This window comes from Argiope bruennichi, chromosome 5 (genome assembly GCF_947563725.1).
Source record: "Argiope bruennichi chromosome 5, qqArgBrue1.1, whole genome shotgun sequence".
Taxonomy (NCBI): Eukaryota; Metazoa; Arthropoda; class Arachnida; order Araneae; family Araneidae; genus Argiope; species Argiope bruennichi.
The window spans coordinates 54,476,178-54,491,402 of record NC_079155.1 but is presented as its reverse complement, the minus strand read 5'-3'; the positions used below and the strand labels follow the sequence as shown (position 1 = coordinate 54,491,402).

General features: G+C 24.8%; 1 protein-coding gene across 2 annotated transcripts in view; it reads right to left on the bottom strand.

Annotated features, from left to right (window-relative positions):
* Nucleotides 1-618: 618 nt before the first annotated feature.
* The window catches only part of LOC129969236 (cyclin-C-like), a 52,622-nt gene continuing 38,015 nt past the window's right edge, over nt 619-15,225 (bottom strand). The window contains exon 11 of one of the 2 annotated variants that reach the window (XM_056083697.1): nt 619-1,057. In XM_056083697.1, the coding sequence (XP_055939672.1) occupies nt 976-1,057 (82 nt within the window). In that variant the 3' untranslated portion in view covers nt 619-975. Of the gene's footprint in view, nt 1,058-10,676; nt 10,879-15,225 lie in introns of those variants that run through there. The other variant, XM_056083698.1, reaches the window with a different exon arrangement.

Below are 15,225 nucleotides of genomic sequence, written 5' to 3'. Positions count from 1 at the left end.
GCTGCAACCATATATATATATATAACAGGTACAGTAGTATGCCAAACAAATTAAGCATATATATATATATATACAAAAAAAAAATTACAAAAAGAAATTACTTTAGTCAGTTCATAAAATATCTATCAAAGGTATTTAAATACCATAGAGCATGCCAAATTTTCAGTGAAAATGAATACTTCAACAATAGTTTTTAAATTCATTCTTTATTGCACATTCTTATTAGTATAGAAAGATGCATATAAATTTGATTTGTAAAATTTGTAATTAAAACATCACCAGTATGACACATGATCAGATAAAAGATGAGCAATTCACCGAGACAAGACATCTATGCAGTGTTCTTAATTGATATTATTTTTTGATAACACTCTACATTTCTATTTATAAAATATATTTTACTTTTTATTAATAAAAAACAGAGTAACAAATTAATTTATGATAAAACAAAAAAGTATGTTTCAGTAGCATTAGTTATGTCTTTAAAATGTATTGATGTTTATTAATATATATATTTGCTAATTCATATAATTCATTTATTAAATAAAATATTTTAAGTATTTTGATTTTTCTAAAATTTTGTTGTTAAATTTCAATAATTTTTATACATTTGATTGTAGTGCTATATTTTTAAAATTCTCCAAGAGCAGATAATTTTATTCATGAGAGATATAGAAACCTAATTTTTAAATTAAATACTTAATTTTTGCAAATATCTTAAATTTTCACATTTTTGTATTATTGAATATGTACCTTAAGCTTGCATTTAATGAGCAAAATATTTCTAAGTTTTGTGATATTAAAAACCTATAAATACACCTTTTAATATAATTTCTGTGATTTGGAGAGAACACTGCTAGAAAAAAAGTATTTTTACTTTAAAATACTGCTTTTCACTTTTACCATCCCATGCTAGTTTAAAACAATATACATATTTACAAAATTCAGTAAAACTGAGACTTCTTCAATGTCAATCTAACCTCTAACTGCAGAAGGCTGGCAAGTAACTGGATTATTTGGGTCATTGGTTGTCCCACCAGGACCTTGAGATGGGGGCCTGAAAAAAAAAAAAAAAAGCATAACTTACTTCAGAACTAGTGTTTATATAAAAAGTAAGGCATAAAAATAAATTAAAAAATAATATAAAAGAATTAAATAAAAATTTATTTATTTGTTGACAAAAAGCTGCGAGTTGTTTAAATTTACTAATTAAAAATTTAATAAGATTAAACATACAAAATTTTTGTAATTTATTCAATATATTGTTCTTTATCTTGTCTGAAACTAATTTTTAATGTGTTAGTTGTATTATATTTTGAAAGTAAAATTCTAATCTTTAACCAAGCTTACTTTTATAAAAAAAATTTTCCCATAAAAGGAAATAAAATAAAAATTTTGTTCTATAAATATTATTTGATGGCATAATTTGGTTAATTTTGAACAACAATAAGAAAAGCATTTTAATGTTGCCTAACTTTATTCTTAACAATCTTTATATTTAAAAAATTAGTATGCTTCATTCAGTATTTCAGAGCTGTAGATTGACTGTTTTTATGATTTGCACTTTTTTACTAAACAAAAATAGATGGGGAAGAAGCCATTCAGAAACATATATATTTATATATATTAATATATTGCAATCAATAACTGTCAACTAAGTTTTTACTACACAATGTATATTGAAAGACTCAGAAAGCAAAAATAACAATTGAATTGCTTTAATTATAAACTATAGTAATCAAATTCTAAAACTGTTTAACATATTAAGTAAACAGTGGAACAGGAAAAGGGTCATACATTTTTATCAGATACTATATATATGAGTTCAAAGCAAGTAAAGAAAGGTACAAATTGAACAAATCTACAGTTAAATTAAATAAATGAGTGCTAGTAATAATAAAAAAAATGCTCTTTTTGAAAGTGAAACTAAATAATTTACTAATTGCACAATTAATTATGCATCTATCTAAGAATGTTACCATTTTATTTTGCATTAATAGAAATTAGTTTCAACTAATAAGGATAGGGCACAGGTTGGGAAATTTAATTTGGGACGAGATGTGTAATATTGTTAATATACTTTCAAGGTATTCACTCATTTAAATCTTCGTAATTCTGGGGGAGGAAGACAATTTTTCTCTTATTTTATATAATGAGATGTTACAGTTATTCAGCAGTGAAACATTGCTAACAGTTCAGGATGATACATTTGAACAGCATGTATAATAAAATACTTGCTTACAGATTGGGAAATCAAGGATGCAATTTCTTAAAATTTTTTATTCAAATTAATAAATAGTTTACAGATACTTTAAAAAAAATGTATTACTCAAGTTTTTTTTTATGTGAAAATAAATGTGTACTCACATGATATCTGAATTATTATTAAAATTTAATTTTTAGGAAGTAATATATATATATATATATATAAACTTTAAAAGTGATAAATATTAATTACAATTATTCATATAATTTTTATTCACTAATTCTAGAATTTATTTTACATTTATTAATTTGCAGTTATATATTAAAATTAGAATAATCATTATTTATCATTACTAAGGTATACTTGTAATTATTTTACTATCTAAGAATTAAATTTTAATTCAAATATTATAGTGATTTTGCATAAAACTGACTACATGTTAATCAAAATATTTGTATATTAATTTTATTGAAAAGGGTTTAGAAAAAAAATCGCATTCAAAATCAAACTTTGGCCTTGTGATATGAAAGAAAATGTTTTACTACCACATTATTTCACTGCTGCACAACTATAACATCTTACTAGTATATAAGTTATTGGGAATGTTAGAATGTTATTTTTTCAGAACTAGTTGGTTATTATGCATTAATTACTTCAATGAGTAAATACCCTGAAGGTATATTATCAACATACCAAATTTCTTCCCGAACTGAATCTTCCAACTAGCATTCACTGCTTTGGATTTGACTAGAAGCTAAGCCAAATTATATAAAATAAAAAATTGTTATAATTCATCAATATTTATAATAAATATTTAAAATGCTTCAAAATGTTGACATTTAACACATCTAAGAGAAAGGAAGTGTAACTCCTCCTGCTGATAATTCTAATGTTAGTTATTTTATGTTATTTAACAAAATAATCATACATCTGTCTTTATTGTTGACATACATTATTTAATATAATCTTATGCGATTTAATTGCAGACACAGAATATTTTTAATTTAAGTAAATTAAATAACATATTAATGATTAATATGTCAATCAAGGTTATTTCTCATCACCTTAGTTTGTTTTAATTATAGATATTACATAAAATTGTTTTTTATGCATTTTTCAAAGACTGAATATTTTTCATTTAATAGTTATAAAATAAGCAAAAGGTTTAATGTTTTTTTCCCTTTAAAAATGTATCATAAAAGCATACTAAGTCTGATTAATTATTAATGATAAACTTATATGGAAATATACTAATTTTAACTTCAAATTTGATGTCAAATAATTAAACCAATCATAATTTCAATAGACTTTGATTTATATCCAAAAATTGTACTTAGAAACTTAACTTTTGAATAAATATATAATAAATATTAGAGTATTTTACTTGATACATATAATTTTGAGCAAAAACATCATACAATAATTTTTAAAAAATTATTTGTCTGTAAAATTCTTTATATAATTGATGGAAAATTTTTTACTCATTGCAAAAGAATTCTCAGTCCTAATATCAAATTCTGTTCCCTGGAATAGATTTACTATGAGCATGGTATTGAATGCGTTTAAAAAATTTAAAATGTAATCACCAAAATAAAACAATTTTTAAAATTAAAGTATTTAAAAGTTGCAGAATTATTAAAATTGTAAATTTTTCAGTTATGGAATCTTTTTCATCGCCCTTTTTGAGGTAATCATTAATGCTCGATATTTAATGTTTTATGCTTCATTTTCAAAAATAATTTATTTATAGTTTTTATAATAAAATGATATTGCAAATATCATTTATAATAATAATTGCAACAACTTTTCTTAATTATTAATTAAGGCTTTCAATTTATTGAATTTGTCCCTAAATTCTGTTTTTATAAAATTATAAGTCATCTAGAAAGATTCCAAAAATTTTTCTTTAGAAAAATTGTTTATGATGAGTGCCAATCAGATACAAATTTTATTAAAAATATTTGCTGATTGCTCTGAAACTGATTCCATATTCTCAACTTTTACAGGAAAAACTCCCAACTAATATTTTTTCTTTTATTAAATTATCAAAAAAAGGGGGGGGGGTGGAGGATATTTGTTTTGAAATTTATTACTTATTAATTTTGGTAATTTCTGCTAGAAAAAAGCCCTATTGAATTTATATAAAAATCAAGAAGTTGCAAGATCAGTAGTGATAATTGTAAATTAAAGCCAACTGCATAATTTAACCTTATTTGAAGGCAACTAATAGCATGCATAGAATTGAAAAATTTGCTATAGTGCAATAATTATATCCAATTGAACAAGACAATAAGTATCGCTATAATATTATAGTTAATAATATATCTTGATTTATTAGTTGGAAGTTATAAGATCTCAGTTGGGAGGAAACTTCCAAGTTCAATTAAGGGAGGGGGAAAAAAAAAAGAAAAAAAAAGAGAACTTGGAAAAGGGAACTTGATGAATATAAACTCCAAAAAGGATTGACAGAACATTGTCCCTGTATGTGAACATCAAATAGGAAAAATCTAGGTTATTCTTTAGGTTTTTATTTGACAATTGACAATTCAAGAATGTCATTAAGGAACCTCACTATCCGCTTAAACATTCACATAGACTAATTGCAGGAATACAATACAAAATTTTGATAAGATATTGCTCTATTAAATTCTATTAGTGAGTAAAATCAATTACCCCATTGCCAGGCAAATTCAAAGCGTCTTGTTCTGGGTGCCGTCAAACTAAAATTGCAGCATACACGCTTACTATCAGATATCTTGTAGTTGACAATTAATGGGTTAAAAATATATATGTTATGAGACATTTTATTAAAAATAGCCAAATAACTGAATTTTATTTTAATTAATATAATTTAGTTGAGATACATTTAATATTGCCAAGAGGAAAGTTTGAAATTCTGAGATGAAATATATTTGTCATTTTTAGAGATAATTGTTTATACTATATGAATTTGTATGGGAAAGATAATTCTTTATGAAATTTATTATTTAGTATAATTTATACTATTTTTATTATAATGCAGTTGATACTTGCCGTGGGCTGTGAATCGCCATTTATTGAATTAATTTATGTGTTACAAAATGCAGAATAATTTTATCATGCAAATTGTGAGAAGAATAGCAATAATAAAAAGTTCATTATTTAATTAAATATCTTGTTTTAATGGGCTATCATTACAGAATCATTGAATTGGGACCACATTTTAAGATAACTAGCTGAGTGCAAGGAATTAATCATATTAAATCCATCTGGATCAAATGACCTCTCGCGTATGATGTGGAACTTTGAAGGGCACGCTCTTTTAGATGATACTCCTGCCATCTAATCAAAGTTTGTAAGATTTATCTTAAAATGCCCTAATTGAACCTATATAGGAATCGATTTACGTAATATTTTTCAAAAAATCACGTGTAAAAATTTTATATTATGTATTTTACCTCTACCTTTTATATATTGTTTTTAAAAGCCTATTTTTGCAAATTTAATGCAATGTAATGTAGTTTCTTAGAGATGCATAATTATTTATTTTTATGTGTTATGTTATAGGAAGTTAGAATAGGCGTATATTTATTTCATTATATATTTCAATAGTTTATTAAATTGTTAAACAGGATAGCAGAGGATAAAAGCATCAGAAATTCTGAAGAAAGAAAGAATTATAAATCTTATAATTGAGAAAACTGAACATCACAGAGTAAAAATTGTGTATTATTAAAGAAGAGAGAGAAAAAAAAAATTACTATAATATTAGATATTTTAGTTTTTTTAAAAAAATTTCCAAATTAAGTTTTTAAGGTTGTACAATTCTTAATTAAATGCTAAGAAAACTCATTTTTAAATTATTCTATTATAACAGATTCTATAAAACAATTATAATAGATATTAAAAAACCTCTATTACAAACAGAAAATACTTTTTAAAGTATACTGTTTTAAAATACACTGTAAGTAAATATAAAGTAAGATAAAAATATCAAATCAAAAAGTTTTAAAACATAAATAAATGTGGAATAGATTAAAAGTTTAAATAATTATACACAGAGTAGAAAGTACAGAAAACAATACAATGCTGAATTTGCCTTAAAATTTTTTTTATCAAATTCTATTAATAGATAAAACATTAAAAAAAAACCCCACAAGAATTTAAAATTTAGTTAAATAAGAATAACATCCGATTCTGTAGTTTGTAAATATTAATTTTGTAGCAATTCATGAGAATAATAAATAAGATACAATGATGATAGTACTGAAAAGTTATGTGGAAGGGCATATTATATAATTATTTAATTATGACATCTGGCATAAAACATTGTTCAGTGAGAAATTAAATATTTTAATCATTGAAGTGTATAATATAAAATTAAAAACATTCTATAAAGCCAATTTAGAGTTCACATGCTGAATTTTATATTCCTTTATAAAGAAAATTCCAGGAAAAGCATCTTAACCTAAATGAAAATAGAACTTTTATATAAAAAATATTCTTTGTATTTACTTTTATTTTGTGAAAGTAAACTGTATTTCAAACAAGATTTGACGAAAGAAAGATGTTTGATAAATGAAATAAAATGATTGCAAGAATTCAAATTATGTGTACCTTAAAGCATTAACTTGGAAGCTTAGATCAAGAGGATAGTCTTTGGATGTTTCAAAATATCTCTGATGTTAGATTTTTTGATACTGTATCTTTTAAAATAACATTTGTTGCAATTTTTCAGTTTCAGTTTTTTGCAGTTTGTCATTTTCTAAAATTCTTTTTGTTTACTGTTCACTAAAGTGAAATTTGTTATGATCTTTAATTGAACCTTACTTTTTATATTAAAGGGCTGAAAAGTATAAAAGCCAGAATTATATTTGAATGCTTCACATCATTTGAGAAGTACAAATTAAAAATATTTATACTTTGTTCTTAACCTCAGTTTTACTTACAAACCATCTCTGATATAATTATTTTGGTATGAAAAGTCTTTCCCAAAATTTTAAATATTTATTTTATAAAAATAATCTATGATGTATTTAATTAAGTATTCATCTTATTTTCTAATAACAATGCTATAACCGAACTTTATTTTTGTACATCAAGAAGCATCATCTGAAGAATTTTTTTTTCTTCCCTCAAAATATAATTCATTTTAAGTAATAATCATAATATTATTTTTTCATAGAAATCAACTAATTATTTATTTTAAATTCTTACAGCAATTTTCAACTCTCACTTAAAAACTAAAGCTTCTATTTTTTTACTTATTTAAATGCATTATGTGTTTTAAATCATATGTAATAAATCTTCCCCAAACTGGAAATATTGTAATTGTTCTCATTTTTGAAACATTAATTAAATATTTGCCACAATGGTAGGACTGGATACATTTTGAAATTCCCACTTGAAAAATATTAAAAAATAAGTTAATTGGTAAATTATTCAGAATTTTTTAGAAAAAAAACTAGCTTTTTTAAGAAGTTTTGAATTATTAGTGATTCATTTATTTATTTATTTGAAGGAAATATTAAAAATCACAACTAAAACAATTCTGAGCTTTTTTTAATAAAAACTGTTGAAATGCATTTCATGTTTACTTAATTATTTTATTGAATAACTCATGTCTATAATTATCTTTTGTGACATGTTAAATTGAATAAAATAGTGCAGGAATCTTAATTATCCCTTTTAGATTAATTGTTCCTTGTGAACTTTTCCCTCTGCCGTACCAACAATCTGATTATTTTACTGAGCTTTAAATGTAGATAAATTATAAATACAATGCACATATATTTTTTTTCAGTATATGTTTATATCTATATTAACAATGAAGATGAATGTGTGTGTGTTGCCATAACTCTACAGGTCTGATCGTTGGACCTGCAGCTACAAAATTTGGTGTATGCATACCTTAGAAGGTGGCAATTATAACTCAAAGTGAATTTTTAAAGATTTTAATTAATTAAAAATTTATCCGGATTTTGGCATTCTCCTTCAACGACTTCAAAAAATATTACTGCACAAAAATAAATTTTACACCGTCTCAAAATTTAAAAAATTGTCGTTGTAATGAAATTGCCGTCCCCCCCCCCTAATTTTCAACGATATATTTCATTGTTATTCTAAAGTTGAAACTATTCTCATTGTTTCATCAAATATTTAACTGTGTGATTTTCTTCCATTGTTGAAAGCTAAAGAAGAAGTATTCTACTTAAATCTATATAGTTTGCTGCAGGACAAAAAAAAGTGGAGCTACAACATAGCAAAATTTAAAAAATAGATGAACCAGATATTTATGCTTTTCATAGTGCTATGATGTTAATGAAAGTATTTTGATTAGAAAAGTTCATGCACATGAGAAACGGAACTCATCTAAAGATAATTAAAATAACATAGCTTTAACGTCAGACAATCTGGCGGAATCGCAAACAAAAAATAATTTTTGAAGTGAAATATAATCAATATTCATGTCGAACCAGTCATCTGAGGTGACTAGTATACAGTATAATTTTTTTTTTGTAGCATATACATGTGAAATTAACATTTTAAAGTAAATTAAAAAAAGCTAAGAATTAATTGTGCTTTTATATGTTGAGTCTTATTTTAACATGAAAGATAAAATTTCTCATATAAACTACAGTTTTACTAATGAAAAATCTGTAGAATGTTACTAGCTATTTCTAAATATTAAAGAGAGAATTTTCATCATATTAGAAAATTCTGAACAAAACATATGGTGCTGAATTTTTAAAACTAATTAAGATATATTATGTAGATAAATAAATGATTGACTGAATTTTCAGATCAAAGCACTCTTTCTTTTGTTCAGTTTTCCATTCACAATATAAATTATTCCTTCTTATTTTTATAATTAATTTTTAGCCTTCATTTCTTTTAAACTGCTAATTTATTTTTATTCATAACTGTAGCTTTTATGAATTGCAAAGTCTTACATACAAGAACCTCATTTTAAGGTAAATGCTTTTTTTTTTTTGTATTACTACTCAATCTTGATCTGAAAAGTTAATGACAGAGTAAGCTAATTGCAAAGAGACTATTAGCATCTTTATAAAAATGTTAATATTTTTTCATTACATAATGGGGGGGAAAACAATAACTATGATTAAGATATTGTACCACAATATATATCTTTATAAAAATTCCCATGTGAAAAAATTAATGGATTTTGATGGGTGCCGATCTAACTAAATGTGTATGGCCAGATATAAAAGTGCACCTCTATCTTATTGCTGCTTATTTACGTATTACTGATATGCACAAACTTGTGATAAAATTTCATATTTTGATAGCCACATTTCTTTAGAACGTTATTATTATTTTTTAAATTTTGAAATGCACTAATGTACTAAAACAAGATTCCAGCAGTAAAGTTTTATTTACTTAATTTTATTATTTAATTATCAGCCAATAAATTTTACTTTTTTCTTAAATGACTGATGAAAGATTTCCCCCCCCCCATTTGATAGAGAGTATAAAATGAATACGCTGTTGCATTTAAATTCAAAATTTGGATCTGAGAATAGATAATGCTGTATTCATTTTCATTTGTGTGGGTTCTTAGTACTGACATCAGACCCATAGAATACTTTAATTAATTTTTCAACAATTTAATATAATTTAGAATTATAATTATTAAATTTAAAATTATTTAAATTAATGTATTATTCTTTAAATAGTTGATGCTTTAGATACTTTTATTTGGCAAAGTTCTAAAAAAATATTATATAAGTTAAAAAAAAATGAAGTATTTTTTTATAGTAATTCTTATAATGATAAGAATAAAATTGCAGAATGGTCTTAGTTCTCTGTAGGTTTTCTTTTTCATCGAATTGCTGATAATTCAAATATCATTGGTAAAGTTAAATGGCATCAACAAAAATATGATTCAAATATAAATCCAATATAAACAGCTTTATATGTATAAATGTCTATAAAGGTTTGAGGATTTAAAATGTAAATCAAAACTATTACACATGCAGCTATTAAACCATATTATTTAGTTTAACTTACTATATATTGCATATTTTTTGATTTTGACATTAAAGTATTATATTGTTTAGGATTGAGGTAAATTTTTTTCTTTGCAATATATAATTCTTTTAAGATAATTTTTTGTGGCTTTTTCGAATAACAACTACTCCTAAAGACAGGCACTGCCTGAATTTTCTTCCAGATAAAGGTAAAATACTATTACGCTTTTTTTTTTTTTTTTTTTTTTTGCAGTAATGCAAAATAAACTGAACATATATTGTTCAACATTAAGAAGAACATAATCATTCTAAAATATATGATCTGCTACTAATATATGCATATCACTAAGATAAAAATCCACAATGTTTAAAATTAAGGGAAGTAAACTACATAAGTAGCACCTTAATAAGTATTTCAAATCAACATTAACGCTTCTAACTGAAGCTGCAACTGTGCCTATGGAATAAAAAGTACACGGATTTCAAAGAGCATGACAAACTAGTGTAAATAATACTTTATTGTTCACAAATATGGCACAGCTGAATGGAAATTCTGTATCACAGAACATGTGGAAATAAAGTGACTACAAACAAGCACCAGTTTAAGGCTGTTGAGACGCAGATGATTTCTTACTGCTTTCTGCAAGGATGGCAACTTTGATAATTGGACAAATTACTTAAGATGGGGCAAGTTAAGCATACCTGTAACATTTTTTTAAATTACAAAATATATAATAATCTACTATCAATAAATATTAGTGGGTATAAAATAACATTTTTTTTTGCATAAAATATGTTTCCATTCTTTGAATATAGATAGCATAAATTTTAGCAGGGAAAAGGTACTTATGTTCTAATTTTATTTAAATGAAAAAAAATTCAAAGTACTTATAAATTATATAAAAATATTAGATTTGTCATTCTGTATCGTGGCTGACATTTATGTTAGATGTGCAATTTTTTTCAATTTTTATGAAGCTCTGCAATTTAAATTTTTGTTTCTTAAAAATTAAATCAAAATATTTTTATTTTAAAATTTAATAGCTTTTTATCACAATCATAGAAATAAAATAACATATATCAAAACTATTTTAATATTATATAACATTATGTATTTTTCAACAATAAATAAATTAGGTAATGAAGATTTCTTAAAATAGTGTAGAATAAAGACAATAAAGCATCTTTGAAGACAGATGTATTGTCCCATATTATAAGATTTTTCAGACACAACAGAAAAAAAAAAAATGCAAAAATTAGATATATTTATACATATGCTTCATCTGTTCAGATTCAGAAATTTTCTAATTAGTTGAAATAGATACAATATACAATTAAAAATACATACATGTGTATAAAGCATAAGCGGTGACAAAACATATCTTTGGTCAATGATAAATTAAACTGACAATACACAGAAAGTTAAGAGTAATTATAATTGGTGAATAACATGTTTCTACACATTCTCGTACAATAGAGTCCCTTGAGTTTAAACAACATTCATGTTACAAAAGTTTTAATCTATAGGATATTGATCATCAATGTATCAAAAAAATTCTGTCCAACTGTAGGTGGATAATATTTAGAAGTATTAAAACAAGTACAATCGTGCATCCTGTAGCTTTCAATCTCTCATAGAAAAAACTGTTACCATCAGCAAACAATGCATGGTAGCAATTTGAGAGGTAAAATGCTAGGGATAATAAATGCCTTAATGATGCATTGAAATACAAAGACAAAATAAAATATGTCTTATGATAAATTTGAAAAGCATCTACAAAAGGTGTCTAATGCTATCAACCTTGGGATTGATTTGTATAGAGTGAGATGGAAGTGGAATTTTATGAACAGTATCTGCTAATGTGAAAATCTGGCAACAAAAGTCTTATAAGAATAAAGCATGGCTGTCATTTTTTGTTTAAGTTCATTCCATGGGAAAAAGTCATGATTTTTGCCACCTTGTCTCCATATCCATCTACATAAGTGAGTAAATTGAAATCTTTTTGTTTTATTTTTATACAAATGTGAAGAATATCAAATATAAAAATAGTATTCATGATATTAATGGATTTTGTTCCGAATTTAATAGTCTAGAAATTCTGTAAATACCTCATGCTAAATTTTATCTATTTAGTTTATTATATTTTTTAAAATTATGTTCATGTGTACTTAAAGGTAGAGAAGCTTTTGGATAAATACCAAAAGATGTGAACTCTATTCGTAAAATTACTAAACTCTAAGATTAATAGCTAAATAAAGTAAATCATATTTTTTGTACACAGCTCATAGTCCTTTTTCTATTCTGCACCATGATGAAATATAGATTTATTAGCTCTTATGGTATTCCAAAAGATCAGTCTTTAAAGTAAAGACTAAATTTCATCTATATATGTCATCTAGTTTTTGAGATCATATTCATGTATGGAATATACGGTATGAATGGAATGTATGGAATATACGGACTTGAAGGTCTAAAATTTGAAGATCCATAAAAATCGCAAGTTCAAACTTTTTGAAGATAAAACTTTACTTTTGTATACGAGAAAATAAAAATCAAGGCATGAAATATTGTTATTCTGATTAATCTAATCCATGCTATAATAAAGTGACGCATGTTCAGATTTATATTTAACAAAGCTCAATAATACTAATAAGATTTCTTTTAAAGAGGGAATGGAAGGGGGTAGCTATTGCATCCATGCATCTTGGTAGAAGGATATGATCAAATGGACACTCATATTTCTGGCCCAATTAATTACTTAAAAATGTTGTTTGTATGAATGTGGATTACTGGGTGTGCAGAATGTTCAAATATGATAATTGAAAATATTAAAAAAATCCACTCTGGGTAAAGATGCATTTGCTAGTGAAAAAGATACCAAAATCAAGCTGCATTGTAATTTGTTGAAAATATCACTGTTCAAATTCAACACAAAGCTAATAATTTGCAAATGCAAAGTCTTCAAACTTTCTGCTCATTAAATGTGCAATCTTTTGCCCTGAAGAGCTTGCCAACTAATGAATGTGAAATGTTGACAATGTGGAAAGTTATTGCATGATAAATTCAAAACAATTTTAGATCATCCTCATAATTTAATCTGTGTTAACAAATCTTATATCAAGCAAAAGACTTACAAATAAAATGAATATTTTACAGACATACAGTACAAATGCTAGAATGTTCCACAATCTGGTAGACATCCATGGCATATATTTTTGGATTATTTTGCATTTCTTTGTAATGTGGATTAATCTTTTCTTTAGGTTTGAATCTTTATGCTTTATCTTCATTAATGCATAGTCAGGCTAGTAGTGGACAATTTACTAACGTTTTTATTACATTCACTGCTTGAGTTAATATTTTAATTGGTAAAGTTGTAGTAAAAATATTTTGGATGCACATACTACATAGGAATTGAATAATTTATTTTATTAGTTCTTAGAAATTTAATTTAGTTATTATTCGGAAATAAACTATGTAAGAACGTATGCTTACAATACTAACATAAAATGTTTGGATTTGTAGATCTCTCTTAAGAGCCAACAAAAACATATTGCTTCTGAGCAACCAAGCCAAATAAAGGTTAAAACACTGGTATAAGGTGATTTGAAATATTTGCATTGATAATTTACTGTACAAATAAGAGCTCTTACATTTCCAAGAAAAATTAACATCTACAGTAATCTTGTCAGAGAATCTTCATGCAACTTAGTATTTAATGATTATGAATTTGAGATTTAATACCATAAAGGTATTAAATCTCATATAATGATATAATGAAAGGTATAAAATGATTTCACTATGTGTTTAACCTAGAGAAAGTTACATCTCCTATAGGTCAAATGATATTCTATTGGTATGGCATGGGATATTTATTGAACATAGAAAGCAATTTTCATCATCTAACCTCAAAACATATGTAGTTTCAAAAGGAGTCAATAATAAATTAAATTCCTGTAGTAGATATAGTTACAAAACTTATAAATGTATAAATCTAAATTTTTTGCTTAGAATGATTATTATTATTTTTTTTTTTTTTTTTTTTTTTTTTTTACGAAATCACAGATTATGTGAGATTATTGGTTTTACTAATGTTATTCAAACGGTATATTGTTACATAATATAGAACTGCTAAGGAACAACAACTTAATACTAAGTGAATGCTTGTAGCCAAATTATCAAATGCTTACCCCCCCCTCCCCCCAAGCCTTTTTTCCCCAAGAGTTTCAAAAAACAGAATTCAGACTGTGTTAAAAAGGTTTGGTCATTTTTTTTAAAAAAAAACTAAAATCACTTAAACATTTTTTTTTAATGCACAATGAAAAGAGAACCCCGAGATTTCCATTTGATAAAGGCTGGTAGAAGTATTTATCTAGCTCTGCATTGTTGTTAAAAAAATTTGTAATTTAATTATGCCATTTAATAATGAAGTAGAATTTTATAAAAAGATGCCAATGAAAATCATGGGGTTTCTGGAACACAAAAGTGAAAAAAAAAATAATGAATAAATAAAAACAAAAGGATGTAATTTAATACAAAGCACATAGAAGTCAAGATTTAAATTATTTGTTTTAATTTTTTTAATATGGATCCATTTTAAATACTTAAATATTTTTTACTAATATTTCATTTATTTGTGAAACTTTTTGTAGCCTGCATTCTATTTCATTTAACTTTGAAAATAAATTCTGTCTAAATTCTTTTAAATTATGATTATGATCAAATCGGATATGATTGACAGAAATAAAATAATATAAATATTTATTATTTTTAATGTACTCCCTCCCCCCCCATCTTTTGGAAATACGATGCTTCAACATCCTAGGTAATTTATCATCCAAATAAATTATATTCCGCAATTACATTCAATCATTAGTAGCAAAAATTATGTGAAGTAATAATTTCTTTACACATATATTTTGCTTCCTGAATTTAACTCTAAAATCTTTTCAAAATACAGAATAATATCTTGCGACATTTCCGATAAAAAGCGAAATTTTCAATGCTTATTGAATAATTATAAAACCAGTGGGAGTAGGGAGTCTTTG